The sequence below is a fragment of the Patagioenas fasciata genome, chromosome 1 (genome assembly GCF_037038585.1).
Source record: "Patagioenas fasciata isolate bPatFas1 chromosome 1, bPatFas1.hap1, whole genome shotgun sequence".
Classification (NCBI taxonomy): Eukaryota; Metazoa; Chordata; class Aves; order Columbiformes; family Columbidae; genus Patagioenas; species Patagioenas fasciata.
The window spans coordinates 162,288,479-162,315,429 of NC_092520.1; the positions used below are offsets into that span (position 1 = coordinate 162,288,479).

The window sequence follows — 26,951 nt, forward strand, 5'->3', positions numbered from 1 at the left end:
AGTACATTTCCAAGGCAGTATGGAAGTTGAAATCCTCTAGTTGTTTCTCCTCATTAGTGGTGCTGCACTGGCTCTAAGAGCCATCTGGGGAACATAACAGGTGCCAAAAAGAAAGGACTTGCTGGTGTAATTGCAGAGAATAGGCAGGCTACTGGGAGGCAGGGGTAATTTTTTGTGTAAATTCCAGATGTCAGAGGAGCATTCCGTTTCATCAACCATTTTCTTTCTACTTGTTAAGCTAAGATGGTTTGGACTATGCCTTGTTCTTCCTGAAGAAGACAGAATACTTAGTTTTTCTGTTTGTCACCTTTTTAGAAATCTTGATTGACCCTGCAGTGTGATGAGAAAGGAATTAGAAGCTCATGTAAGACTGTATAAGGTAGCAGAGTAGAAATCATGTAATTAGCGTTAAATGGGATTTCTGCCACTTCATTTCTTTTTCCAGTAATTCTAATATAGATTCCTGAGATTTTACTTTGGAAATGGGGTGGTGCTATTACCTGAATGTGATGAGCTTTCCCCGGGTGTTTGCCATGTAAGCTCCCTTCCAAGGACCACTCCTTATTCTATCAACCTTTCCTCAGTGCACCTGATTGATATTGTCTGAGACGAGCCTTCAAGCTCCTGAAGTTAAAACTTATGCTTGCCTTTGCCTTCAGCTTTCATGCAATTAAAATGAACGACACGCTTCAATGATAAAAAGGTGCAGGCTGTTCTTGGGAAAGCATGGATGAGCTCGGTACGTTCAGACGGTTCCACAGGTTTCCAAGAAGAGTACATGGGTCCTGCCCTGTTGTGTGGAGTGCTGTAAGCGATGAGAAGGGCTCAGGAGCTTTTGTAGTGGCAGTGGCAGTTTAAGGAGCCACGTTGTTGGGCCGTGTGAGGAACCTCTTCCAGTCAGTAGTTGACGGATGCAGTGTGGAGGCTTTAGGGGAAAACAGATGATATGATGACAGGCAGAATGGACTAAAAGCATATACAATGCGTTAGTTTCCTGCAAACAACATCTGGCCTGCTTTTGGGGGTGTTTGAATGTTGCCATTGGATAAAATAAGACTATTTTTTTCATCAAAAACACATTCCTGGCATAGTGGCCTCATTTCCTACCCCTTTTCTGATTCTGAACTATGAAGCTGATGGTGTTGGTGGTACAAGATTTGTGGTTCTTCTTCTGTCTGGTTCACTTCTGTCCAGCTGCTGCTTTTCTTACCTGTGTACACTTCTTATTTTTAATATTTTAAAGTTTTTGTTAATGCATTTATAAAACCTTTTTTTTTTCCTAAGTTGATGGATATTTTGATGGTATTACAGTTTCATGGGTCTAAGTGACTGAGTAGGATTTTCAGCTCAGTTCTTTGGATTTTCATCATATTTTGAAAGAATAAAAGCAGCACATTGACATATTATTACTTCTGCAGCAGATGTTTTCTTATACCAAATAAAAATAGATAATTTTTCTGTGAATATGCTATGATATTTGGGCCTGTCGGGCACCATACCCTATTTACTTTGGTAGCAAGTTAAACAGACAGAGCTATGACTTAGGAGGGATTTCTAATTGATAGACCAACTAGCCAGTAAGTAGGTTTTTCTCCCATTTTTTTCCCAGAATTTTTGCTTGGAAAATATTTCACAATGGTTATGCATCTCTTTCCCTTTTTCATCAAGTGTATCTTTCCTGTTTGTTTCACTGTTGACATTAGTATTTTTGTTTGTTTTGGTTTTCATCTCCCTGTCTGCAGTACTTCCCTTTAGGAGTAGGATATTTTCATCATTTCTTATTATTGTGCCACTTGCCTCATCAGTGTAAAAGTCCGTGTATGAAGTACTCGATATGTAGGAACACAGAACTGAATTTCAGTCCTCTCTATAACTGTTAGTGGATTATTCATTCCAATGTATTAAACATTAAGTTTCAGTCTACCATTATTGATGATTTCTGGCACAGGGAAAGATTAATTCAAATTAATTTATAAAAGATCACTGGCTGGCAGAACAGTGTCATACACACGTGCAGGGACTTGCTGATTTTCATATTACCAAATGGAATAGCATCACAGTAATAAGGAATATAGAAAAGACAAAGCAGACTTGGGTCTGCTGCTGCCTAAAGACAAAGCATATTTCCCTATTTGCTTCTTAGGTTGAGAGAAATTCCACATTTACTATAAGCCAATAAAGATTTTGAAACAGAAAACTTCAAAAAGCTTACCTTTACTGGTTATCATTGTGGGTTTACCTGTTTTGCTGTTAAAAACATAACAAGCTAAGACTGTTGAATTCCTATTATCACTATGCAAATGTGAAATGTATTTCTTATTATATACAGTCTATATGATACCTCAGAAAAAGAGAGAAATCTGTTTTACAGTGGACCTTTCATAGTGCAAGACTGATTTCTTGCTTCACATTCAAAAGGCAGGAGCTGAGAAAGCGTTCCTGACCTGTTTTGGGGAAGTTTTTCCTTTTCTGGCTGTTCTGCATTCATATTGACTTTTTTTCCAAGCAGAGAAGCAGGTGCTCTGTTAAATTTTAACACCATCTGTAATGAGATTCTGGCTTACCGTGTGTCCTGAGAGGTTTGTTGATAGATTTATTCATGTGCCATCTAGATACTTTCATTAATCCTTTTAGCCTTGTGGAAAAGAGTTGATTATCTCATTTTATACTTGATTCTGCTCTAATGCAAAAAGGGATGTTATGTATTGAAAATAAAATCCTTTTTTTTTTTTTTTTTTAATAGGATGTCATGGGTTATATTCTGGATTGTTTGAATGAAATGGCAAATATACGCTGTTGGCTAAAGGCACCTGTTTAGAACATGCTGTGGCTCTGAGCTTATTATGAATGCCACACATTTTGTTTGCATGAACCTTCTCTTGAAACAGTTGCTTTAGAGTTAATAAAATTTTGTAACCATCTGTGTCTTTGAAGTGCAAAATGACTCGACCAAAAGTGCTCTTGAAGCAATAGTGAATGAGGGTGTGGGGATGGCCAGGGGGGAGTCTGGCAGCAAGTGGAATTGTTGCTGCTGCTCAGAGGATGCCCCTGTTTGAAAAAGGAAATTGGTGGTAGAAAGAGAGTTACAGCTGCATGTCAACAGAAGTCGACCTATGTCATTGAGTTACCTCTTCGGTATGTTTTGGGATAAAAGTGCCATTCTTTCCTGCAATCTGAAAAACTTCAGTTGTCAGTGTAAGTGGATGTCGACACACTTCTCCTTTGCTGTGTTCTTGCCCCATGTGAAACACTCTGCATTTGAAAAAATATATGGAGTCCAGATTTTACCAAATAAACCTTTCCAGATTCTTTCTGCCAAAAATCCAAGCCAAGAAAATGCAGCACTCCCATAATACTCTAAGATGCCACTTAATAGTGACTTTGTCATACTCCTTCCAATTTTCACTCTCATTTAGGCATCTGAGTGACTCTTCCAAGAAGCAGCCACAAATTGTACACAGTTCCCTTGTACACAGTGTAACAAAAAAACACACAACAAAAACTCTACAGTTCCTGTTTGTGTACAAAAGTAGTAATTTCTACATGCTCATAGGAGTTTTCCCTTGTGTAAATGAAATGTGTACCTAGAAACAAATGTCCTAGGAAACCTGGCTGGGAATATTTCTTTTGGTAAATTATTCATTTGTTCAAAAAGTTGGCATTGATATTTGAATGGATCACAGCTAATTGCACTGATAATTCCCTTCCCTTTCTCTTACTAAGGATTTACATTAAAATAAAGCTTACCAGCATCTTTAGTTATGTATGTATGCACTGTTAAAATGGAGCTGAAAACACTACATCAAAATATGACCCTTTCTCTGAATACGTTCCCCCAATGCTGGACTCTGAAGGTTGCAGTATTGTATAAATCAGATGAGTAACAATATATACAGTCTAGGTCAGACTTGGCAGGACCCAGAGCAGCTCTAGCACCAGATAAAATAGTTATCACCCAGTGAGGGTCCTGAGGAGGACAGCCAGTCTAGTGGGGTGTTGACCATGGAGCACCATGACTACTGGTAGGTGAGGTAGAGCTGGTGGAACTAGTGATTGCTGGCAGCCCCATCATTTTTGAGAACTACGGGACACTTTAGGCAGCTGGCACAAGGTAGACCAGTTTTAAGGCTACATTAATTAATGCCAAAATATTGGCCTGATACAGAGCTGGCTCAGGATCAGAGGAGAATGAAAGCAATTTATTGTGTTCATCTGTATGTGCTCCGTGTATGTCATATAAATGTATTAATGCTGCTTGACATGTTTATATTTTTTGTATTGAGAGGTTGGAAAGCTCTAGAGTAATTTACTGCTGTTACTTTATTTCTCATACTTAAGTTTTTTATTTCCATAAATGGAATAAACTGATCTTGATAGAAGCAGTTGACTGCATTTCTATGCTCTATCAGGTTAACACTGCTGACAGTGTGCTGTTCGACTTTTGCTGTAGTGTGGTGGTGTTTTGGTTGTAAGATTTAATCTCAGTGTTTCCCAAAAGGTAGTCGAAGTTTTATGCATGCCTGTAATGAATTATATGCAGAATCGGAAAAACCTGGTTGTGTTTGTCCAGAACTGAAGGTAGATAGAGTTGCCCAAAACCCTAAAATCAAAATTGCAAAGTGGGCCTTTGCAGTGAAATCTGGGAACTTGAATAGGATGTTTTAACTTCCATAGTATAAGTAAAGACATATTTAACCCCGCAGAATGGGACCTAGATCTCTAAAAGCACCTTATGTTGTGCCTTATTATTAATAAGATGGTTTCATGTCTGTCTTCAGAATAGTTTTTACTCCTGAATATTTAAATCATTTTAAGTATTGGCTTCATAGTGCATTATAATGATGTATTTCAAATTCTATTCTAGTGTTTTTGCTAATCTTAAAAAAAAAAGCTGAATTGACACATACACAAATTGGTAATTGTCAGATATTTGATATGGATTACTATACGTATTGCATCTTTGTTATCTTGCCTTTCTGACAAGACACAGGAATACATAAAGGAGTTAGGCAGCTGGCAAGTAAAATGTGAGAAGCAAAATACTTGAGGCCAGAGCACTGGGATGCCAGAATAACAAGGAGCTACTACCATCAGGGACAAAGGGGATTATTTAAGCATTGAATTATTAGGCATCTGATTAGATGTATACAATTCTCACTTCGTTAATCTCCCTATCACCTCCTTCAGTGTGATAAACCCCCAGAGGTCTTGCCACGTTATGAAATCCTATTCTCAACAACTCTTCCTGTATTTTTATTCCTAGCCTTCAGTTCCTGTTAAATATTATACACTTATTTGAACGTGTGACCAGCTTGTTTATACCAATATATGTGCCAAGCCTGGGATGATTTTTAGTTGTGCAGCTAGAAAAACAAAAACAAGATATGGATGTTTAGGGAATCTGGAATAGCTGTGTCTCTAAAAGCTTCTGCTTTGCAAATTCCTGCTGTCCCTCAGCAGGAGCAATTCGATCCAGAACAGGCGTACTGTGTTCAATCTTGCTCCAATAGAAATCAACAGATAAATTCACACAGATTTAACTAAAAATAAAACTGTGAGAAACGGTGTCTGCTGTGCACTCTTTCTTTCTATAGAGCCTCATATTCCACTTACAAATATTTAGCCAGATGCTTCCAGAGTCAACCACTGAGTCAAAGTTTGAGTTTAAAGATAGTTGTGCATTACAAGTGGAATCAGTCTCACTAGTTTTCATCACCTAAAAATTAGGTATTTAATTCAAACTAATCTTCAGGTGGCTTTCATGGCTATTGAAAGGCATCTTCAGAGAGCAATCAATTCTTCTTGTATTAGGTTCCTGCATGGGTTTAACTGCTTCATAGTTTCCTGTTTCTCTGGGCACTGGTTGTTGATGGAGCCTACATGCTCACCTCAGGCAGATGACTGCATTTTGGATGAAATTATCTTGTCCCTTAAATACTACTCACTGAAAGTGATCAGCTGTGTTTATTTCCATACCAGAAACTGGTATGGAATATGCAAATATGCATATATAAATGGAATATGAGTATATAAATAAAGATGGAAAACTCATAAATATTGCAGCATAAGTATGCAAGGCATATATTCTTTGATACATTCAATTGCAGTTAGTTGGTGTATTGAGCCACTCGTCTGGGAGCAGTGGAGAGCACAAGAGGACTGAGCTGGGACTACGTGCCATTGCTGGATGCAGCCCTGCTTTTCCAGAGGTCCCTTCCTGTGTAAATGCCTTCTGCTATCGCTCCCCTTCCTCCCCTGTGTCATTAAGCTCTGGGACGAGTGACTCGCTTGATGTGGGGGTGGAAGGTGACATTCCTTCCCCACCATAGTTAGTCACTGCACGTCCTGCACCTCAGCACTTCCCTTGAGTCACCCCATGGCCTCAGTGCCAACCCCTGCCCCGAGATCTCCTTTCTCAGCCTTTGCTGTGCTTCTGGGGGTGCTGGGCTTCGTCTGCCTGCCTGGAGCTGATTTTGGTGCCTGGCAAAGATGACAGTGTCAGGGAAAAAAGTTCATACCACCTCATTACACATGAAAAAGCTTTTGGATAATGCAAGTTTTGAATGGCATCAGCGATGCAATGTAGAAACAAGTTCACTTTTTAAGTATCTGCAAACAAGACAGAGCATCAGATACTCATTAGTACCATAAGCTTACAAAAATCTGTGATGAACACTTCCATTTGTGCAACAGTGCCAAAGAGAGATGTGGTTAGTTTGCTTGTTTGTTTGTTTAGCTCCAGGCCCTACTTCTTACCCTAAATGCAGAAATGCTTGTTCTGTTTATATTCTGTTTTCAATTGAGCTATTTCTGATTTCTTGTGGTACAGGTAGGAGGATGCCAAAACCCAGAAATTTTAATGAAAGATCCAACTGAAAGCAGATGAATATGTTTTAACTCCTTTGTAAGGAGAGGAATGTTGTTTATTTTTTGCATCAGTTTATACTGCAATTGGTCAGTCTTGATGAGAGTGAAGAGGATCTTGCCTGTGCTTGATGTTACTACATTGGGCAGTCTGCTGGTAAATGGACTTAGTGTAGTACATTGCTAACCCTTTGACTTGAACAGCTAGTAAAAATTTCAGATCTTAGTAGATTATTTCCAACAGAAGGAAAAAATCAGATTTTAAAAAATTTCATTTTCTGCCTTACATGTACTTAGGATGCTCTTCAATCTTTAAAGGTCAAAACAAAACAAAACTGGGGAAATTTCCTTGCCCATATCCCAAGATTGTTTCAGCCAAACACTTAACATGAAATGTTTATTTATTTTGCTCATTGATACTATTCAGGTTATTCTGTGATTTTTGTTTTTCTGCAGTGGTTTTTCTGTTCCTGTTTTTCCTGTTCGCTTCTTTTAGTCAGCTCTTTTTTGTTTTTCTTTGTCCATCATCTCAACCAAAACAATTTTAACAAAATCATTCTGCCCAACTTATTTGAATCTCTGAGAGACCTTGCATTTGCCTTTGGCCAAAGGAAAAAAAAAAAACAAAAACGTGCTTAGCTGTCTCTTAGAGATACCCCTTATCTCTTAGTTTAGAGATATTTTCAGACAGACATCATAAGTCATATTAACCTTCTCTCTTCAAGGAAAAAAACAGTGATGAAACCTTTGATATAAGGATCTTTGATGGAAGGAAAGATTTTCTAATTATTTTCTTTCTTAATTCTCAATATTTGGTACCATATTAAATACTCACTCTTTGTGCTAAGATTAACAACACATAGTACAGCAGACCTACATGAATCAGTGTACTGGTTTTAAAGGCATCTGGGAAAAGCAGATGATTACTTGCTGTCAGTAGTCTTAGATTACTATACAGAAGTTAAAACAATTCTACAAGAAGATGTTTTGAGGTTAGCAAAATGTTTGAGAGCCTCTCTTTGTCCAGCTTAAAGGTAAGACCATATACAAGTTCTGTTACTGCTGCAGTGCTGTAGCTCATAACTTTCTCATCAGACAAGAGTATGATGAGAAGTGCTGTTCGTTGGTGTTTTTTTTTTCTTATCTCTTGCATGCTTTCTATACTTACATGAAATTTACTGCTTTTTATGTGAGTAGGTTGTTATATCTGCTGCCAGGTAGGCTGTAGCTTTTTTAAATAGTATTTGTCCCTCAGATTACCATAATGAAAGTGTGAAAGGAACCAAGTGACAAAACCAAAAATAATCTTTCATGGCAAAATCAGATGAAATAATAATCATGAAATATTTTTGATTGCTGTTCTCTCCAGGCTGAGGGCTGTTTACTCTTCCAAAAGCTGAGTGAAGAGAGTAAGATCAAAGGGCATCCTAAAACTTAAAGATGGTGGTGCTAGAAAGGAGAACCATCACTACAAGCTAGTAGCTACAGAAAGACAGAAATAGGATAAATACCATTTTTCAAAGGTTGCTGAGGCTTATTACAAAAGCAGATGGTCAAAGGGACAGAGCACTTCCAGTCTGATCACCCAGGAGAGCTGAACACAGAGGTCCTGCAGCTCCAAGCTTCCCATGGACCACTTCCAGGGCTTAAGAGGCTGTTTCCTCTGTGAGCAGCACATGGACAGGTTTGGAGTGGGCCAGGCCATGTTGCTTCTGGCACCGCTCTCTAAAAATTCTATGGTCACAGTCACAGAGACAGACGAAAGAAACTGAGGCCAGGAACCAGCACCTTCCAACCAGGAATCAAGAACAGTCCCAAGTGACCTCAAAATGCTTTCAAGGAAGATTGAAAACTTCAGCTATGGAGAAAAAAAAAAAGTGTTTGTTGCTCTAATCCTTTGTTCTGCCTCTTGACTTTGAGTGAACAAATACACGACATTTGTTTAGAAGTGTTTGGGTTTCCCTGCAAACGGAGATTCTGACAGCTTTCCACAAAGATGGTTTGCTTGTGCCAAATTCAGATGGTCCAGTCAGCTGAATAAACGGTGTTAGAAACTGTGCAGGGAAGAACTAGTCTGAGGTTTTTGCACCACATGTTCCCATGAAGGGCACCGAGAGAGGTGTGCTCAAAGCAGAGGACTTGCACAACTGCAGAAGTTGTGCTCCAGCATCACACCTTCTCTAATTTTCATAGTGTCTCTGCACATGGGTTTGCTGTTCATTCAGTTGTTAGATTCTTCATGAACTCTGCTTGTACAGTGTATGTTTAATGATTGCAATTCATATAGCTAAAGAAATTAGATGATAATCATACCTTTTACCTGTAGATTTAAAAAATTATCTCAAGTCTTGACTTTCTTCTTGAGTCCTCATGTTTTCAGAGCACAGGATAAAAAAATCTATTCAAAAATGAAGTGTAGGCTGGGGTTTTTTTTGTTCTTTTCAAATAAAAGTTTTACCTAGTAGCTGCTGAAGGACATCTGTTAACCTCTAATGTAAACTTAAATGCCCATTAAACTTGTAAGCATCTCTTTTGCAAAGAATGGACAACATGCAATTAGATGTGCGTGTTATCGTTTTAAAATAACCTTTGCTTCATATCAGAGAAATTCAGATGGGTTCTGTATTTTGTGGACAGTTTTTTAGTTGCATATTGTTGTAAGGCTGATTATGCAGTATTGTCATGTGCCCTCTGTATCACTGCAAATGTTGTGAGATTGAAATTTGGAGGATGCTAACACAATTAATTGAAATATCCTGTTCTTAAGATAATTGTTTACAGGACTGTGTTGTATTACTGAGTATCATTGTAAACAATTTAAATAACATTTTTAGGATGTAATGGTTTTTAATGGCTTACAGTACAAGACCCTTTATCATCCATTTGCTAAAGTATGCATTTTACGACATTATTTTCAGACTTTTTACACTGTTCCTTGGGTATCCAAATCCTGCAAGTTTTTTTCACATGTAACAAAGTCACCTGTTCTGCACTGTGGTATAAATAACTGATCATGAGAGAATACTCCTGGTGATTTGAAGAAATGCAGTACATTCATCTACACAACACAGGGATACATAATATTTTGGGAGAGACTCACTTAAATCTATCAAGCTGACTTGGGATTGTTTTACTGTAAAATCAGACACCAGAGAAGCCATTTGCCCACTTTCATTCTTCTTTAATGTATGGAACATCTTTTCCAGTCAGACAGACACAGATGAAACTTAAGTGGTTCAGCAGATTCGAGACCAGATCTTGAGACTTACAAGAATTTTACTGCTGTGACTCAGGAATAATTATTAGGCAGATAATGCCAATACCATTACAACCCATAACAAGATAATGACAGTAACATAAATGAAGCACTGACGTTAAGTATAGGATTTTATTACTGATATTGAAGTAACATGAACCTGCCAAGGGAAGCTGAGAACAAAGCCATCTGGTGTAGAGTTTGAGAAGCTTTTCTGTGGGACTTCACAACTTGAGAGGTACATCAGTTTGATAAAATTTCAAACTTCACTTTCCTGTCCAACTTTTAGTTCCCAAATGTACCAATTCTTAAAAAAACTGAATAAAAATGTATTAGGTTTCTAGATATTTTCAGGAAGATCCTCCAAAGCATTTCTCTGTACATTTCCATCAGAAATAAGTGACATCCAACAAGTCCTGCTAAAAAAGGTAATCCTCTGTTATCAGAGGCCATCAAGAACAACTGTAAGAATATAAGGAAAACCTTATTTTAAGGCCTATTCTATTTCATACTTATTTTATACACAAAATAATGTATTAAATGGTTGGACTTTTAGCAAAGGCTATCTTTTGTACAGTAATTCCTGAAATATGAGACCTTCCCTCCTCCCCCAAAGAATTTATGCTACTGTGACCTACCTCACTTGTATTTTAGGTGCCTATATCCATCATTCTCATCCTCAGAACTCCTACTCAGCAGCTGCCTATTTTGGCAGCATTTGTAGTCTGTCCAGAGCCATCCCAGGTTTTTACATTAGAAATCCATACAGATGTGAAGTTATACTTCTGAGAATGCTCAGAAATTGCGTTGGCTCAACCCAGTCAAGCACCTTACCAGCAAGGTTTATTTAAAGGGCCGGTGAAATAAACACCTGCCTACTGCAACAAAAAGTTAGACCTGGAAAAAAAAATCGCCAGTGTTCCAGAATAAAATATTTATTAATCATTGAAAATAACTGTTTCATGTTTAAAATAAATAATCTTTTTAAAGATCTAGCACAATTAAATTATTTTTCTTCTTATTTTATCAAGAAGTTAGGAGGTTAATGGGAAAGATCAGAAAAAAAAAAAAAAAAAGCAGTTTTGCTTGTTATAAAACAGTAGAGTAAATGGAGAGCTGTCAACTGAAGTTCCCAAAGTAACACTCCACATCTCCACATGCCTCCTTAGGATTAAAGCAGCTTGTGGGCTCTCCTGGAGTGCCAGCCTTCTCAGACAGAGCTACCTGAGGAGCTAGTGCTGCCATTAGTTCCATCCTGCACCAAGGTCCAAGATAACAACTGAGTATAATGTGGGGTGGGACACAAGGTGGTAAGCTACTGATTAAGAGACTCATTTGAGAGGATACATGCTGCTCCTTTTACTAGGATCATTTTCTGTAAAAAGGCTTTTTGAAGCAAAGCCTGGAGCACAATGTCCTTTGTATGAAATCAGTGCTCTAGTCTCTAGACAGCAGAGTTATTTGTTTTTGTTTTCTGTGAGTCTCTTTCTTCTTCATCCTCTGCTTCCTGCTCACAACTTCCCAAATCTTGAAACATTTTCTGCATAGCTGCAGTGGCTGCAGTGAGAGTATCCCCTTCCTAATCCTTTACAGAAGCATTTAGTCCCAAGGGTGATTGTGTGGGAGGTAGATGATATGGATTTAATTAAATTTAAAGGCAATGGCCCTTTAAAGTGAGATAGTCAATTCCTGTCCTTCATTTCTAGTCTGTTATCTAAGAGACCAGGATATCACTAGAATGTGTATTTTAGAAGGAAGTATAGGAAAGTGACTGAAGGACTGAAGATGCAGAGAACAGTTCCTTGAGGAAGAGGGTGGTGGGTGTCCTGAGTAGAGCCAGGCATGAAGACCCGAAGAACAGACCTCAAACACAAAAGCACCAACTGTTTTGTGTCATAAGAGAGGTGAGTTTGGCCTTGAAGTGTTATAGAAAAAAACCCATATGCCTAGAGCTAATAGTACCATTTTTACTTATATGTCAGGTGGTGGCTACAGGGGGAAAGAAAAATATCAGGTAATTGCTGAGTTTCCACTTTCACACAGCTCTCTCAAGATGTTTCTCTTCTTCAGGTATCAGCCTCTTGCTGTTCCAGATATGTAGTAGACTCTAACAGATCATTTGATTTGGATTCAGTTCTAAGACATTTGTCTGTGCCTGGAGTCAGTGATGACAAGCACTTCAGTTAGCTTGCATGTCCGGGACTAGGAAGTGTTTCTGGCTTTCAGCCCCACATCATCTGGTCATTTCTCTCTGTGCCCTAAAATTCTTGTCATATTATTGTGAAATAATATTAATAAACAAAAAATCTGCAGCTTGTTTGCAGGAGGAGAGATACAGATATCATAGTTTGGATACTAATTTGAATCAATAAGGTACAGTACTTATGCAAAGGTGTCTGTATCAGCTGAGCTGTACGCCTTAACTGTCTCAAAGCCTCCATAAATAACCTGAATGTTCATTTCTATCAGGATGGATTCTTCCATATCTAAGCCCTGATCCTTCATAAACAGTTTTGCAATCTTGTAATGGAAGGTACTACATACAAACTTCTGATCATTATCTGTCTTAATTATTATCCATCATCTAAACCTCCTTCCTTTTCAGACCTGAGGTTTGCATATCAGTATGCCAGTATTCAGCGGACAAATGTGCTAGTTTGGTATTAAAAACTCTTTAATTGGAAGTGGTGTGTTTAACTATTGCTAGATTTATTTTCCCTTTTTTTTTAGCATGAGGAGTGGATCTTGAGATTGTTATTTTAATATGGAGCTAAGAAGGGGTTTTCATTGTCTTCAGAGGTATAGCATAGGTGGAAAAATTTTGAGTGGTGAATCACATATCTTTGATGTTACTTTGGAGGGTAGTGTAGTCCTATAGAAGTGTGTAGTAGAACAAGAAAACTGGGATATATGTTAGAAGATTTGTATGGGAGACTGCAGACAAACACAGATGATGGACAGTCCCCAGGTCATAAGGATGTCGCTTCTCGAAACTTTGCCCCTTTCCATTTGATGTGAAATCAGAGCCTTCACTAGAGGTGTTTAGGCAGATCTCCCCTTTTATAACAGAAAAGAAGGGTAATCAGAACATTTTTAGTAGGAATCTAGAACCCTTTTCTTTCCATTGTATGGTCCTTCTAGATCTGGTTGTGTTACAAAAGCTGTATATGAGGCAGGTGTTAAGAACTGAGGAATATTGTAATGTTCTATCACATTTGTGATGAAAATTATCTGTTGTCAAAAACTATGCTAAGATTATTATTATCTCTTCATTATTTAAGAGTACTGTCTGGCAGAATCTACTTCTTAAGCAAAATTTATTGTGCTGGATGATTGTTAATTTAAGTATTATTACCATCAGAATGGGCAGGTCTCTATTTTAGACACTGCTTTCAATTGTGATCAAGAGGAAGTAAGGTCTAAACTGGTATTTTTTATTGCACTATGTCCTTAGCCTTTTAAGTCCTGAAAGTCAGTTTTATATTTCTTGAACTGAAGTTCATGTGTAGGCTGTCATCTGTAAGCATAATTTCATTTCCCCCCTAGCTAGCAAAAGGTAAAACGCTTCCATACACGTGACTATTACTGCTCACATGTTCACAACCCAGAGCTGTTTTAACAGAAATGAATGACAGTAAGAAGAGCCCCAGACCACTTACGTTTGAAATCATTTACATATTTACTTAATGCTTATTACCTTTAACACCTCACTGGTGTGCCGAATATGTGCAACACGTTCATGGATATTAACATTATAGGGTTGGTGACAAGCAACTTTTTAACATCAAAACCCAGAGAAAAATTAAGCAGGAGTTAAAGTGTCTTGTTATAAAATATGTAGCTCAGAAAGCGAAGAGTTTATTTTGTTTATTTTGATTTGCAAAGCTATTCTTCCACGAGAGGAAACCAGACAATTCAACTCAGTTTCTAAGCCTCAAAAAGTACAAGCTAGATGGAGACTTATGTTTAAAGTTAGTTACAGTCTTACTCACCACTGTTTTCTCACAAGAAGAAAACAAAAGATTGTCTTAATATTTTTGCATCTTTATATATCAGAAATTTGCCTTCCCACACTTAAAAAGAAGTCCTGGAGAAGAGGGTTATTTTGATCCCTGAGCCAAGTTCTTTAATGCCAAATTGCAGTGTGGAAAGAATGTTTCAGTCCAAGCTATAAATCCCTAAAATGAGCTTTGATGGAAAATCTGGGGTAGTTTCACACTGGAATCTCCTCAGCTCCATGTGAGGAGCTCTGTTGCTGCTTTGCTGAGGCAGGTGCCCACTCCATCCAGGAATGGTCTGGTTGATACTAAGAATGGCTTCTTGTGAACAAAAAAAGGAATCAACAAAGCAAGGATGTTTTTGTTCTGCAAATTACATTACGATTCTCTGTCAGGTCTGAGATTGCAGAATTGTTTTCTTCCTTATTCTGTGCTGTCATGATATTGGTGAGCCACAAAGGAAACTTGTGCAAATTCAGCCTCTTTTTCCCTTTATAGAAAACTTACCTTTGCTTATTGTGGGTTTGTTTGTTAAACTGAATACAGGAGTAGTCATGAAATATATCCTGGCAGTGACAAGACCTTTATGAGACATAGATTCATGCAAGCTTAGAGTATAGGAAGTCTCATTCAGAGGAATAGAATAGGGCCTCTGGTGTGGAGTGCCACCATTGCTGCCCTGGATGCCCAGAAAAATAGAAATATGGCTTTCTTTTTAACCCTCATATGGACAGGCACAGATGCTTTTTTTCAGACTACCTGCTTCTTCAAAGGGAGATTTCTTTCTCCGGTAACTGTTACAGATAACCACGGCCCAAGTTTGGGCAGGCTTGGATGTTGCTCAAGTGTACATGCACATATAGAGCTCATTTATTTGTATCAGCAAATGCTGCCACTATCTTTTGGTCAAATTAATTTCCCCACACATCATCACTATCAGGATCAAAAACATGTTCTCCCCTTATATTTGTCACTAATATAGCATCACACCAGCTTACAGAAGCATCTCAGTTTGTGTCTCACTATGCAGGACAGTCAGGAGCTTTTTGTACAACATCACATCCTCCCTGCTCCCCATCACTTGTGGGACACACATAAGTCAACATTATCAGGAAGGGTTGCTCTGTAGGGAAAACAGGTTTGGTACTAAGGAATCAGCATCTCTAAGGTACACATTTTGAGGGTGGAGGGTTGCTTCAATTAGTTGTCATTTTGTTGCATGGACTGAATGTTGGTTAGTGACAGAAGTGCATTCAACGTGCACTTGAAGTTCATCTCTCTGTTTCATTTCATTTGCACAAGATCTTTGAGAGAGCACAACAAGGGATAAGAGGCTGCCTTTAGAAGCACACTCTCTATCTGAAATAAAACACTGAGACAGATTCAGCTTCTGAGGGGTGTCTCTAGGTGTAACACTTAGGCCCAGTGCGTAATCCTGATCTTCTTCACTCTAATAAAATGAACTGATATATTAGTTTAAATCAACGTTTTATGTAAAAGTATTGAATAATAGGTCTACTATTTTATTGTAGTTTTACTAACCAGGTCCTGAATGTACTTTAAAGTTTAAAAATATATCTAAGAAATAATTCTCAAGTTGTGTAGGCAAGTATATGGACCACATACAACAGAAAGTCAGTCTGAAGCTTGGCTGTTTTGTAGGATTTCTTTGTGTGGTACTTAGTCTTGTCTCCCTTTAATTCAGGATGCTCGAGGCCACTATTAATAACTGTGGTGCTGTTTCTCTCTTAACAAGTCCTGCTCCCCAGCAGCATAAATCTGCAGGCAAGCGGCTGCCTGGCTGGGTCCTCTGCAGCTGCAGGGATGAGTATCTGGCTCCTTCCTGTGGTACTTCATTGCTATTGCACAGGACTGGAGTGTAGCTGCAGTAAGCCAATAAACAAAATGATACGATTAAACAGTATAACAAATCGGTATGATTATTGTCAAAGGATGAAGGAGATATTCTATAAATAGTTAGATTTTTAAGCCTGCAACATAAAAATTGCTTAGCAAACCTTACACACAAATACGCACTCAGAGAGGCTTATAGTATTGTTACATTTCACCTGGCACAGATGCATCAAAAAGTCTTGCCTCTGTGCCATTAGTGAATATTGGCCTCAAACACATGTATTAAATTAATTCTGAGTTGGGGTTTGGGAAGAAATGGGAAGAAAGACAGCACAGTAGGTCAGTACAAATGTCACTTGGGTGATCAATGGCAAACTCAAAGTGTAACTTGGAAATATAAACATCCCCCTTAAAGCTGGGTAAGTCATCTAAAGCTTGCCAGTGATTGTTGAAGAGTATTGTTTCTATTAATTTCTATAGCTGGGATTAGTGGAGTTTTATTTAATTGTATTTTTATCTGAAAATTACTGAGTAGTGTTGATGGATACATGCTGCTATTTACAAAATAGAATTGTACTATAGGGATTCTGCCATTTTGGTTAATTGGTATGTATCCCTCTAAATGGTTTCTATTCCTTAACTCATAATTGTTCTCATTTGCTCAGTGGGATTCAGAAACAGGGTTTGTGGAATGTCATTTAATACTCATTTTACTTTGTTAAATGAAATGCATTGGCTTCTATCTTGCCTATAAATTAAGTCATTCTAGTTTAATTTTCTGGCCATATATTTTTAATTGTGTAAATATTTTTCCTTCTCATGTAATTTGCTTAATGTTGCAAAAAGTGCCACCCCTAGACCTCATCTTTACTGTATAGCAAATGAGTCGCAGCATGTTTTCTATCGTCAGTTAGATCCAGACATATATTGGATGCTTGATCTGTCTCTTATGGCAGTCTAAATGTGAGCCATTGTTTTCAGAGTTAGCCATTTTCCTTGTGAAAAATAATAAATTACTCCTTTGCAACCTAGAGAAATAGTCTTCAATGAGAAACTATTTAAAAGGTCAGATCCTGCCTTCCGGTTAATTCTTCCTTAGCGTAAAGGCAGTGGGAAAGAGAAAGCATCTCTTTGCAATCTGATTTCTCTACCCTGTACTAATACTAGTTAATACGTTGCCTGGCTTCTCTTCATAAATACAGACAGCTTGAGGGACACTCCAACACGTGTTTTGCTACTCACAATTTGTTAGCCAAGAATAGGTATGTTGAAATAGAGTTGTGGTCATGCCCTCTCCTCTGGCAAATCCTCTTCATCAGGGACTTTGGGACTGTTCCGTAGGCTCTGCTGGTGTTCAGCAGCCAGGGTAGGCCACACACTGGAGAACCACCCAGGAAATAGATATATGGCCTTCACGGTCCATGTTGGAGACCAACAGAAACGAGTCATCAATCTCTTCTACAAGCATGATTTGAACAAGCGCCTATGAGTGAAATGCTCTAAGTGCTATTAACTATCAGTTGTCTCCAATGGCAGCATTTTAAGCAGAGTGAATACATCATACTAGAAAGTCATATAGCCCTTTTGTTAAGAGTGCCATATTTCCACTTCGGCTGACTGTTTAAATTCTGGTGTTGGGGCTTTTTAATAATTTCATTTTCTTTTATTCCAGTATTTTTAAAAGAATTAAATAAATTTTAAAAAGATTATGTAATGTACTGATAGAATCCAAACAGAAAAATCCCACAGAATCTTGCTGTGCTAAAAAGTAGTATTGTATATTGTTGTGAACCATTGCAACCCAGTTATATTGCTAGCAACATTTTTTGTATTAGATAACTTTTCCTTCCATTTCTCTAACTCTTGATTGCTACAAGATAATGAGGAAAGAAAAAACTGTGGAGAGCTTGCTGTTGCCTACAGATTCCTTTAGAGAACCTGAGTTCTTAAAAAGAAATTGAGTTCTTAAAAAGCCTCCTCACCCTCCAAGGTAGAAGGGTAGAAGAGAGTGTGAGAGTGAGCACTGGGAGACGGCATTTCAATTCTTTTGTCTTCATAAATGAGGATACAATTGTCTTCTAGAGAGTATTTTAGAGGCCAAGTGATGGGAACTGGATATTATGTGTTTATTCCCACATATCTAGGAAGGAAACTTTTACAAATAATGGACAACTATTTAAATGTTTTTCAAATATAACCTATCCTCCTAAATGGCATGGAAATCTGTCATGAGGTCTTGGCATAGCTCAGTTGGCAGCAACTGCTGGTCTTCCTAAGCAGCAGCAGCATTGGCACATAAGGGAGTGACTCTAAGTATGGAAAGCTGTCTTCTCGATAGCAACAGGAGACCATTTTCAGATCTGAAACTCTATATTCTGTAGCAAACAAACAAAAATATGCAGAAGGATCCTGATTCCTGGAATATGCATTTTCCCACCAAGCCTATTTATAAAACTGCCTGATAAAAAAGCATATAGAAGAAATGATTGTAACTCAGAATATCTGGGTTGTATTTCTAGCTCTGTTTGCCCTTGAGTGAGACACATTAAAAAAAAACCAAAAAAATCAGCGGAGAAAGCCTTTAAAACTCAGTTTCCCCACATCTACAGAAATAATAGATAATAGGGGTGATCTCATTTGTGCCTGGAAAGCATGTTGAGCTGATTTTATGAAAGACGCTAACAAAGTGTCGTGCATTATTATTGCATCAGGCTGACTGTACTTCTGAAATCCATCTGACATTTCTCACTTGGCATTGATTGTGGGTGGTGACATTTCTGTATTAATTTTAAAAAGGATGCATTATAGCACTGCCTGATGTATAATAACACAGTTCATGATTAAAGCATTTTCTAAGAAAGGCAGTAACCTGTGAGATCCTCTCTCTCTTTCTCACTTCATTAAGCTACCGCGTTACAAAGCGAATTGTTTCGTTAGAGATCCTGCCAAGCAGCTCTGCTGTGCTCCTTATAGCTACGTGTGAAGTATCGAGGTGAAGTTCATAACTATATTTGGGTATCAGAGTTTATTTCCTCTAACTCTGTTGAAGGTTAGCGTGACGAGCGGTTGAGGAATGCTGGGGGAAACCGTTGTTAACATGAGCAGGCTGTGTCCGAGCTAGGATCGCCCCGCTGAATCCTCTCTCGTGCTGCAAGCAGTCAAATCATCAGGCACTGGGACGGGAGCCGGACCCCACACAAACACAGATTTGGGTCTGTGCCGCTATCGCGTCGCTGAGACCAGTCCTCCACATCGCAGATAGCAGCGGCTCTGCCACACGCTGTCAGCAGCGGGAGCCTGGCATTGGAGTCAGATGCTCCCTGGTCAGACATTCCTGTAGAGCTGGGTGGCAGGAGAGGAAGCCTGGAGAGGAAATGAGTAAGTCGGCAATCCCAGCCCAGCCTGTAGCTGTAAGGCTGGGTTACTGGAGCAAGCGGTGGAGAGGGGAGGAAGTGTTGCAACAGCTAACCCTCATGTCTGTGTTCTCTGAAACAGCCTCATCGTAGAAAAATATAAGATAAGAGGATTTGGGGGAAAAATTACTGTACAATTAATGTAAGATGGAATGGTCTTCTGTTGAGAGTTCTGAAAAGAGGGGGAGCATGCACAGCTCTTCCTTAGAGGTGCTCAGCACCCAATGAAAGTAGAGCACCCATAAAAAGCAGATGGTTGCTTGAGGTTACTGATTTTTCATATTGTGTCTTGCATGACTTTTCTATCCTTTGTGAACTGAGTATTATCAATGATGATTCACACTGGAGCTTTATGTTTTCCTAAGGAGTTTAAGATAAAATTTCAAAGAGGTGCATAGTTACATTGATGCTTAAAAACTACAAAGAGGAGGGTGTTTCTATTTCCCATTATATTTGAGTAAGAGAATTTAATGTAAAAAGAATATACTGGCATATTTCCTTTTTTAATTTAATGTGTCTATATACATGCTTTTCATTTTTTACCACTGACTCCTCAGCAGTTGGGTCCCTGGAAAAATGATCTGAATGAGAAGGGCATTTTATGGGGAAGGGGGGAAACAAAAGCAAGTGGTGATCCCTACAGAAAGTGAGGAAATTAAATGTGACATTCCACTGCCAACTGGGTGTTGGTTTGCTATATTGTCTCCATCAACAACTCTTCACCTTTTTCGTTTTTTTTTTAGAATACTTTTGAAGTGACAAATCTCATCTTTTGCCACTGCATCCTCCCAATACTTTTTCCACCATATCAAAATACAGACCATCAGTAAAGTTTGGGGGCCACTGGTAGGATGTGAATTATCAACATTTGTTTACAAAACACTGTTTACATTTTTTATGCTTGTCACTTTTAAATTAACGACGAAATAAAATTATGGAGGGGGTGGGTAGGTAGGTGGGTGGGTGGGTGGATGGATGAAGTCCATTCTTTGAATACTAGATACTTGCAAAGCAGCTGCTAGAATGAAATTTCCCTGGCTGCTTAAGCAGAAGATGGTTTAAATTGTAGTCAAAATTAGGATTGGTACACCGGATTATGTGTGAGTGACAAATGAAAAAGGAAAGGCCTGGTAAAGTATTTTTGTTTGTAATGTGAAACTAACCTAAAATAATATTAGTGGGTATTAAATTCTGCATGTTCCAGTGGATCAGTTTCATTGGAATACAGAAAATAGTTCTGCTTATAGTAATAGATCAGAGAATATTTCTGAGATGCTACTTTGGAAGAATGACTAAAGCTGAAATACTAGTAGTGGGGAATATATGATGCTATGGGTGTGGTATGTGACTTTTATCACTGTGATTTCATATTGTTCTAAATACGTGTCCATATAATCTCTAGAGACTCTGCATTAGCATTCATTATATATGGTTATATAGTTGAAAAAACACTTTCCTACCTACGGTTAGCTTGAAAATGCATTTTAATGGAGCCTTTCATGTAACTCACCTGTAATGGTGAAAAAAGGCTATCAAACACAGGTGACTGAAGGCAGGCAAATTTAAGGCCCCATCTAACAGCAGCATCTTTTGGCTATGGGAGGGCTGGATCCATTTCCACAGTCTAAAGTTCTACATATGTCAAGAAAACTATGGCAAACCAGCTGGTGGTCAACCTGCAGGAATATGGGAAGAAAGAGGGTAGACCAAACAAGTTACAATTTTGTCTCTTTTAATGAAGAGGGAAAAAATGGTGACAAAGGTACTCACATAGTGGAGTCTTTTGCATGTGAATGTGGACTGAGAGGTAAAACTTTTGCTGGGTGGAAAGAGGATGTTGGTTCTCTGGGTAAGACCCTAGACTGGAAACTGCATCTGTTTTCCTCCCCTGGCTCTGCCACAAATTTCCTTGGTGAAGTAAGCAAGTGGTTAATGGCTTTGGCCTCTGTTTTTCTGCTAAAAAAATGGGATGCTGACCCCTTCCTCCCCAGGGTCTGTGAGGTTAAATAAAAGGATGTTTATAAAGTGAGCTCACATTGTTTTTGTGAAAGAGGTGCAGTTTCAACATTTTCAAGCAATAATCTCACCAGAGATTTACTTATGATACTGTCCTACATATAATAAATGCCTTCTTTTAGTGGTGACATCCCATGGTAGCAGGATGGTCTGTACAAGTCCTTTCTTCTGGGGTGAGGTGATAGGCCATGGATACCCCACAAAAGGGAGCCAGTGCTGGTTGCCAAAGGCTGCTGGTACTCTTAGGCTGAGAGACTCCCCTTTGCCAAACTCCGTCAGTCTGAGCTGCCTCTGTGCGCTGGGACACCCTGGGAGGGTGTGAGCACCTCTGGGGGTGCGCTCTTCTGTTGGTATATAGGTGATGGTGTCCCTTCCTCTTCATCTTTAGACAAGGTTCTTAGGGACATGGTTTAGTGCTAGAGTTAGGTTAGTTTATGGTTGGTCTGGATCCTGAGGGTCTCTTCCAAGGGAAATGATTTTATGATTCTATCTCACACTAAGTGAACTCGGTTCCCTTTGTGCGCACACTGTAGGTATTACCAAATGCTCTCTCGGTGTACGTATATGCCTTATGAAATACTTTCAGCACCTCTCTTCAACCTCTATTATGTTGAAGGATGTACTTCAGCTGGTGCTTTTCAACCTTTTCGTTGACAAGTGCCATTTTTGTGCTGCGTATTGCTAAGTATTTAGTGCTGCCCAGTCTCACCCTTCCCCCCTCCTCTCTTGGCAGAAAAAGGACCAAGAGTTATTTCCAGTATACACACTCTAATTCCAGCGCTGAGACTACTGTATATCTAGTGCTCTCAGTCTCCTCTGTGCATACTGCAGCACACTGAACCATAGGCAAGGGGACAAATGACCAGTCCCTGCATGGTGGGACATTGTGATTGCTGCAGAAAGTGTCGCCGAGGCATCACCAGGTGGTTGATCACCAGCAACAACCCGATGAACTCTTAGCAAAACACACAGGCATCTCTACTATCACCTTCTCTTAGGCAGCCTCAGGGTGTAAAAGTTGGTGGTGGGGCTTGAGTAGAGGTAGAAACACAGTGGGAGGTGAAATTGTGGTAGATGTGACTGATTTATGACAGGAGTTTCCTTTACAGTCATAAGGGGAATTTTGCTTGGTCACAGCAAGTTTGAACCCTCGTGAAACAGCCTGAATCATTTGAAGTTAAAATAAAACAGAGAATGGGAGGGGGAGATGCATGGTCATTAAAAAAAGAAAAAAAGAAAAAGCAAGAAAACACTGTATTAAAATTGTTTCCTTTGGTGCTGACTTCTTAAATGGGAATGTGATCTGTAATAGTTCTGGTGTGCAAGCCAACATTTGTTTTAAGAATTTTTATTGTCTTCTTTTCTCTCTTCCCCTTCTCCCCCTTGCCCTCCCTCTCTGCTCTGCAGATTTACACTGACTGGGCTAACCACTACCTAGCAAAATCTGGCCACAAGCGGTTGATCAAGGATTTGCAACAGGACATTGCAGATGGAGTTCTGCTAGCAGAAATCATCCAGATCATCGGTAAGACCCGGGCTGAGAGAAGCACTGCGAGCTGACTCCTTGCATGGGGGATTATATAATTCAAGTTGAATGTATTTAACAATAAGATGAACCCTGAATAATACAATTTGACTGGGTCCATATGTCTCTGATATTTGTGCGGTTCATCCTTGTCTTAATTAAAAAATATGTTTATGTGAGCATGTTTGGAAGTTGCTGTTTAACCATACTTTAAATGGCCAGAACTGTATCTTACACACTTTGAATTGTCAGAAATGAATGCTCTATTAAACCATATGTCTCCCATGTGTGCATTTTGTTAGCTGGAGTGGCTCATAGTTTCTGGGATGCCTTGAAACTGTATCCTGACCCTGCACAGACAATTGTGGAAGATTTCATGTCAGCAGTTATTTTGCAGGGGCTGAAGAATTAGCAGCGACCTCCTTCGCACTTCCCCCTTTGCATGATTTGGCATGTGGAAGCAACTGCTGCTAACAAGAGTGTTGTTACTGTATGACTGAGCTTTACTTAGAAAGGAGTTCTGTGTCAACAAAGCCCCGTACACTTTATTGCTGTGTCTTTTCTGCTCTTCTGATTTTTTGTTTTTGTTTTTGTTTTTTTGTTTTGTTTTGTTTTGTTATGGTTTGGGGTTTTTTGAGGGTTTTTTTCCTCTGTTATGTTTTTGGAGGGGAGCTGTTTTTTTGACCAGGGGGTGGAAAGGAGAGTTTTATCTCACTGTTCACTTCTGCTTTTCTCCTCACTGTTTTTGTTTAGCAAATGAAAAGGTTGAAGATATCAATGGCTGTCCCCGGAGCCAGTCTCAAATGGTAAGAATAAAATATATTTTTAGTTTGTGTTGGCACCTCTGCACTTTCCTAAAATACTTTTTAATAATGATTTATTTAAACTGTGAATATTCTGTCCCACGTTTACCATGAAGTTCTAATTCTCACATAGTGTTCTTGGTACTCTTTCTTCCACGTGTGCTTAGTGTTTGTCACTTCATTTCTGTGCTTGCTGACTTTGGGTCTTGAGGTAACTCAGCAGCAAAATTTAATAACTTCTGATTGATCAAGAACTGCCTTAGCAGACCTGTTCTTCTGATGATCCAGATAATTTCATTTAACTTCATTTTAAAGGGCAGTAAATCCAAGAACAATTTTTTAAGTGGAGTCTTTGTGTCTGGAAAACTGGTTTGATGAACAAGACTTGCCAAATTATTTTTGAATATAAATAGCCTTTTGGATTGTCCACTGTGAAGTCCAGTTAGATGCACTGACTTCAATACTTTCAGAAATAGCACTTTAGTCATATAGCTCTCTGAGCTATAGCTGGCAGCTGCTTAAAGACATTTTAATACTCTCAGGCAAGAAGCATTTTGTAACTGTGATTCATATGGAGTCTTATAAATCTTTTACTGTGTTTATGGCTAGTCAACTACATTTAATAAGATAAAGCCTCCTTAGGGGAGGCCGTGGAACTGACAGGTACAAAATCCGAGCCTCAGTAACATCACCATGCATTTACTGAATCATTTGCAGTTCCAGTCATGCTCCCTCATGCTGAGGACTTTTGCGTTTCTGTTCACATGCAAATATTATGTGAATAAGGTGCACAATTGTGTAGCTGGCAAGCATTTTGGAGTGTAATGATTTGGATGAGCTTGCATAATAGCAAACTGCTGAAGCTGGGCTTAAAAATGAAAATGGAGTAGAAAAATAATTGAAGGGGGAAGGAATTTGCAGATTTTTTTCTGAAAAGCTGCAAAAGGTCAAAGGAAAAATTTTGAGTACCAGTGAATAATCAGGTCTTTTGGTACTTATTTTTTAAAAAATGTGCCGGTTTATAAGCTTTTTCTGTGGTTTTCAGGCTTTTTGAAACAGTCCACAGCAAGAATATATACAATTTCCTTAATAATAGTTATTATTTTAATTACTCATATTACAGCAGCATCTAGTGGCCCCAACTGAGAACACTGGGAACTCCAGCATGAAACTCTAAAATTACACACACAGATTGAGCGATAATCACTCTGCTTAATTCCCATTAAAACCTACCATTCCAGACAGAAAAGACAAACAAGAAGAGACAAAAGCACAGAAAAGCGATATGATTTTCTGAGGTTATATAAGTGGTCAGTGACCACCTAGGATTGCTCAGGGACCTACCACTCTGATGTCTGTTGAGAAAATTATTCACTCTAGCAATGTTCACGTGTCCAAAGTGACAACATTTGTGTATGTTCCCTGTTGACAGGTAAATCTTTATGTGTCACAGGGATTGGGGATTTTACCTCTAGCTCTGCTGCAGTCATGGGGGAAACATGCTCAATGCATGCCCGTGCCACAGCAGTACCCGTGGGAATCTCTTTGTGTCCATCTTCTCCCTCTCCTAAGCCAGGCCAAAGTGTTTGTCTCAGGTCCTCTGGGTCTCCAGCCAGGTGCTTTGAATGCTCCTGTGCATAGTCATACATCAGCGTTTGCACAATGATAAAGCATCACATTTAGCCACTTAACTTGATAGAAAGAGGATATATTTTTCCATCTTTCTTTGATTTGGTCTCTATACTGTACTGTTTTATGTCTACTGTTTGATCAGATTATTTTCCTGCCTTTTGACATACCAGTTTTATACTGTTGATTTCTTTGACTGAGCTAGAAAACTTAAAATGTATTGAAGCTAACGTAGTTCAAACTTGTCAACTTTCCTCTCAAAGCATCTCAGAGATCTCAGGTATTGAGTCTGCCCTCCATTTGTCTCCTTTGGGTTGTGCACTGATCTGCCCTAGCTGAAGGCACCATCTTATTGCATTTTCAGGTAACTTGCCCTTGCGGTGCTCAATTTTGTTAGCCCACCCAGTTAATGATAGGTCAGTTCTCTGCTATTTGTACCAGTGGAGTCTTGGTTGTTTGTAACATGCAGGAAAAAAAAAGAGTAACAGTTGTTGAAACTAGTTTACATATTTGACGTATTCTGATATGTAGCGATATGTCCTGTCAGGATTTGTTAGAAAATCTGACAAACCAGCAACAATCACAATATTCCTATAGCATGCATGTTAGCCAGCCATTTGCTGTTTTCATTTTAATATTTTTAGTTTCTAAACCTCAAGAATCCCACCACCGTTTTCTTTCACATATGTTTTCATGATCCTTGCTCTCATAACCTGCAATTAAGGAGAAATGTTTTCTGTATTCATTTGCCATTTGATACACTTCCCAGGAAGAGATGTCTAAGATATCTTGCTAGCTTAAAAGAAGCTAGAGAGCACTGACATGGATTGTCTGGTGCTGTAAGCGCTTTATATCCTCTGTAGATTATATTGATATCAACTAATAATTAATTACTACCAATACTCTCAAGTTCCTTTCCATGCACCATTTGGTTTTCCTCTTGCCTATGACTTAATCTTTCAAGTGATTTTTAAGGTATCTCAATCCATCCATTACATTAACCTGGAAACATCTTTTAAATATTATTTTAAATACGTATATAATGCTTCTTTTTAAGTTTTCTTTTAGTTAGCTCCGTTGCGATGTCTTGCACTCTGTGCTCCTCTTGGCGGTGATGAATCAAGTACTTGCAGACAAGTTGAACTGGCTCCACAGGTCCAAGTTCACAAAAATGAAAACCTGTGAACCCCGGCAGCCTCCAGTTTCTGCATAGTTAGCTTTACCAGGATCCTCGTGGCTGTCATTATGCTCGCACACTTGATGTCACATACAGAATCTGAGAACCTGAGAGGTACTGGGGAATAAATTATTTCATATTCAAATCTCACAAGCTTTAAATAAATAAACCTTCAAGAGAATCAGCAAGATTTCTTGTTTGCTGAGTAAATGTACTGTGGTAAAAAGATTTTGGCATTTCTTATGAGTGGTTTTAATAAATATAATAAGAATTTAAAACACAGTATTATAATACACATTGTCTGTCTACAGTGCCATATAGAATCTTCTCCTTGCCTATTTTTTTATTCACAGTATGTATTCAAGGAGGAATATGGCACTGCAACCTTTTTTCACCATCTCTTTCAAGACCTTCAG

General features: G+C 38.7%; 1 protein-coding gene across 12 annotated transcripts in view; it reads left to right on the plus strand.

Annotated features, from left to right (window-relative positions):
* NAV3 (neuron navigator 3) overlaps positions 1-26,951 on the plus strand; it is a 554,398-nt gene that overhangs the window by 342,254 nt on the left and 185,193 nt on the right. For 9 of the 12 annotated variants that reach the window (XM_071799425.1, XM_071799406.1, XM_071799412.1 and 6 more), the window contains 2 exons: positions 22,809-22,926; positions 23,680-23,732. In XM_071799425.1, coding sequence (XP_071655526.1) covers positions 22,809-22,926; positions 23,680-23,732 — 171 coding nt within the window. Of the gene's footprint in view, positions 1-19,171; positions 19,351-22,244; positions 22,325-22,808; positions 22,927-23,387; positions 23,417-23,679; positions 23,733-26,951 lie in introns of those variants that run through there. The other 3 variants (XM_071799430.1, XM_071799428.1, XM_071799440.1) reach the window with 3 other exon arrangements.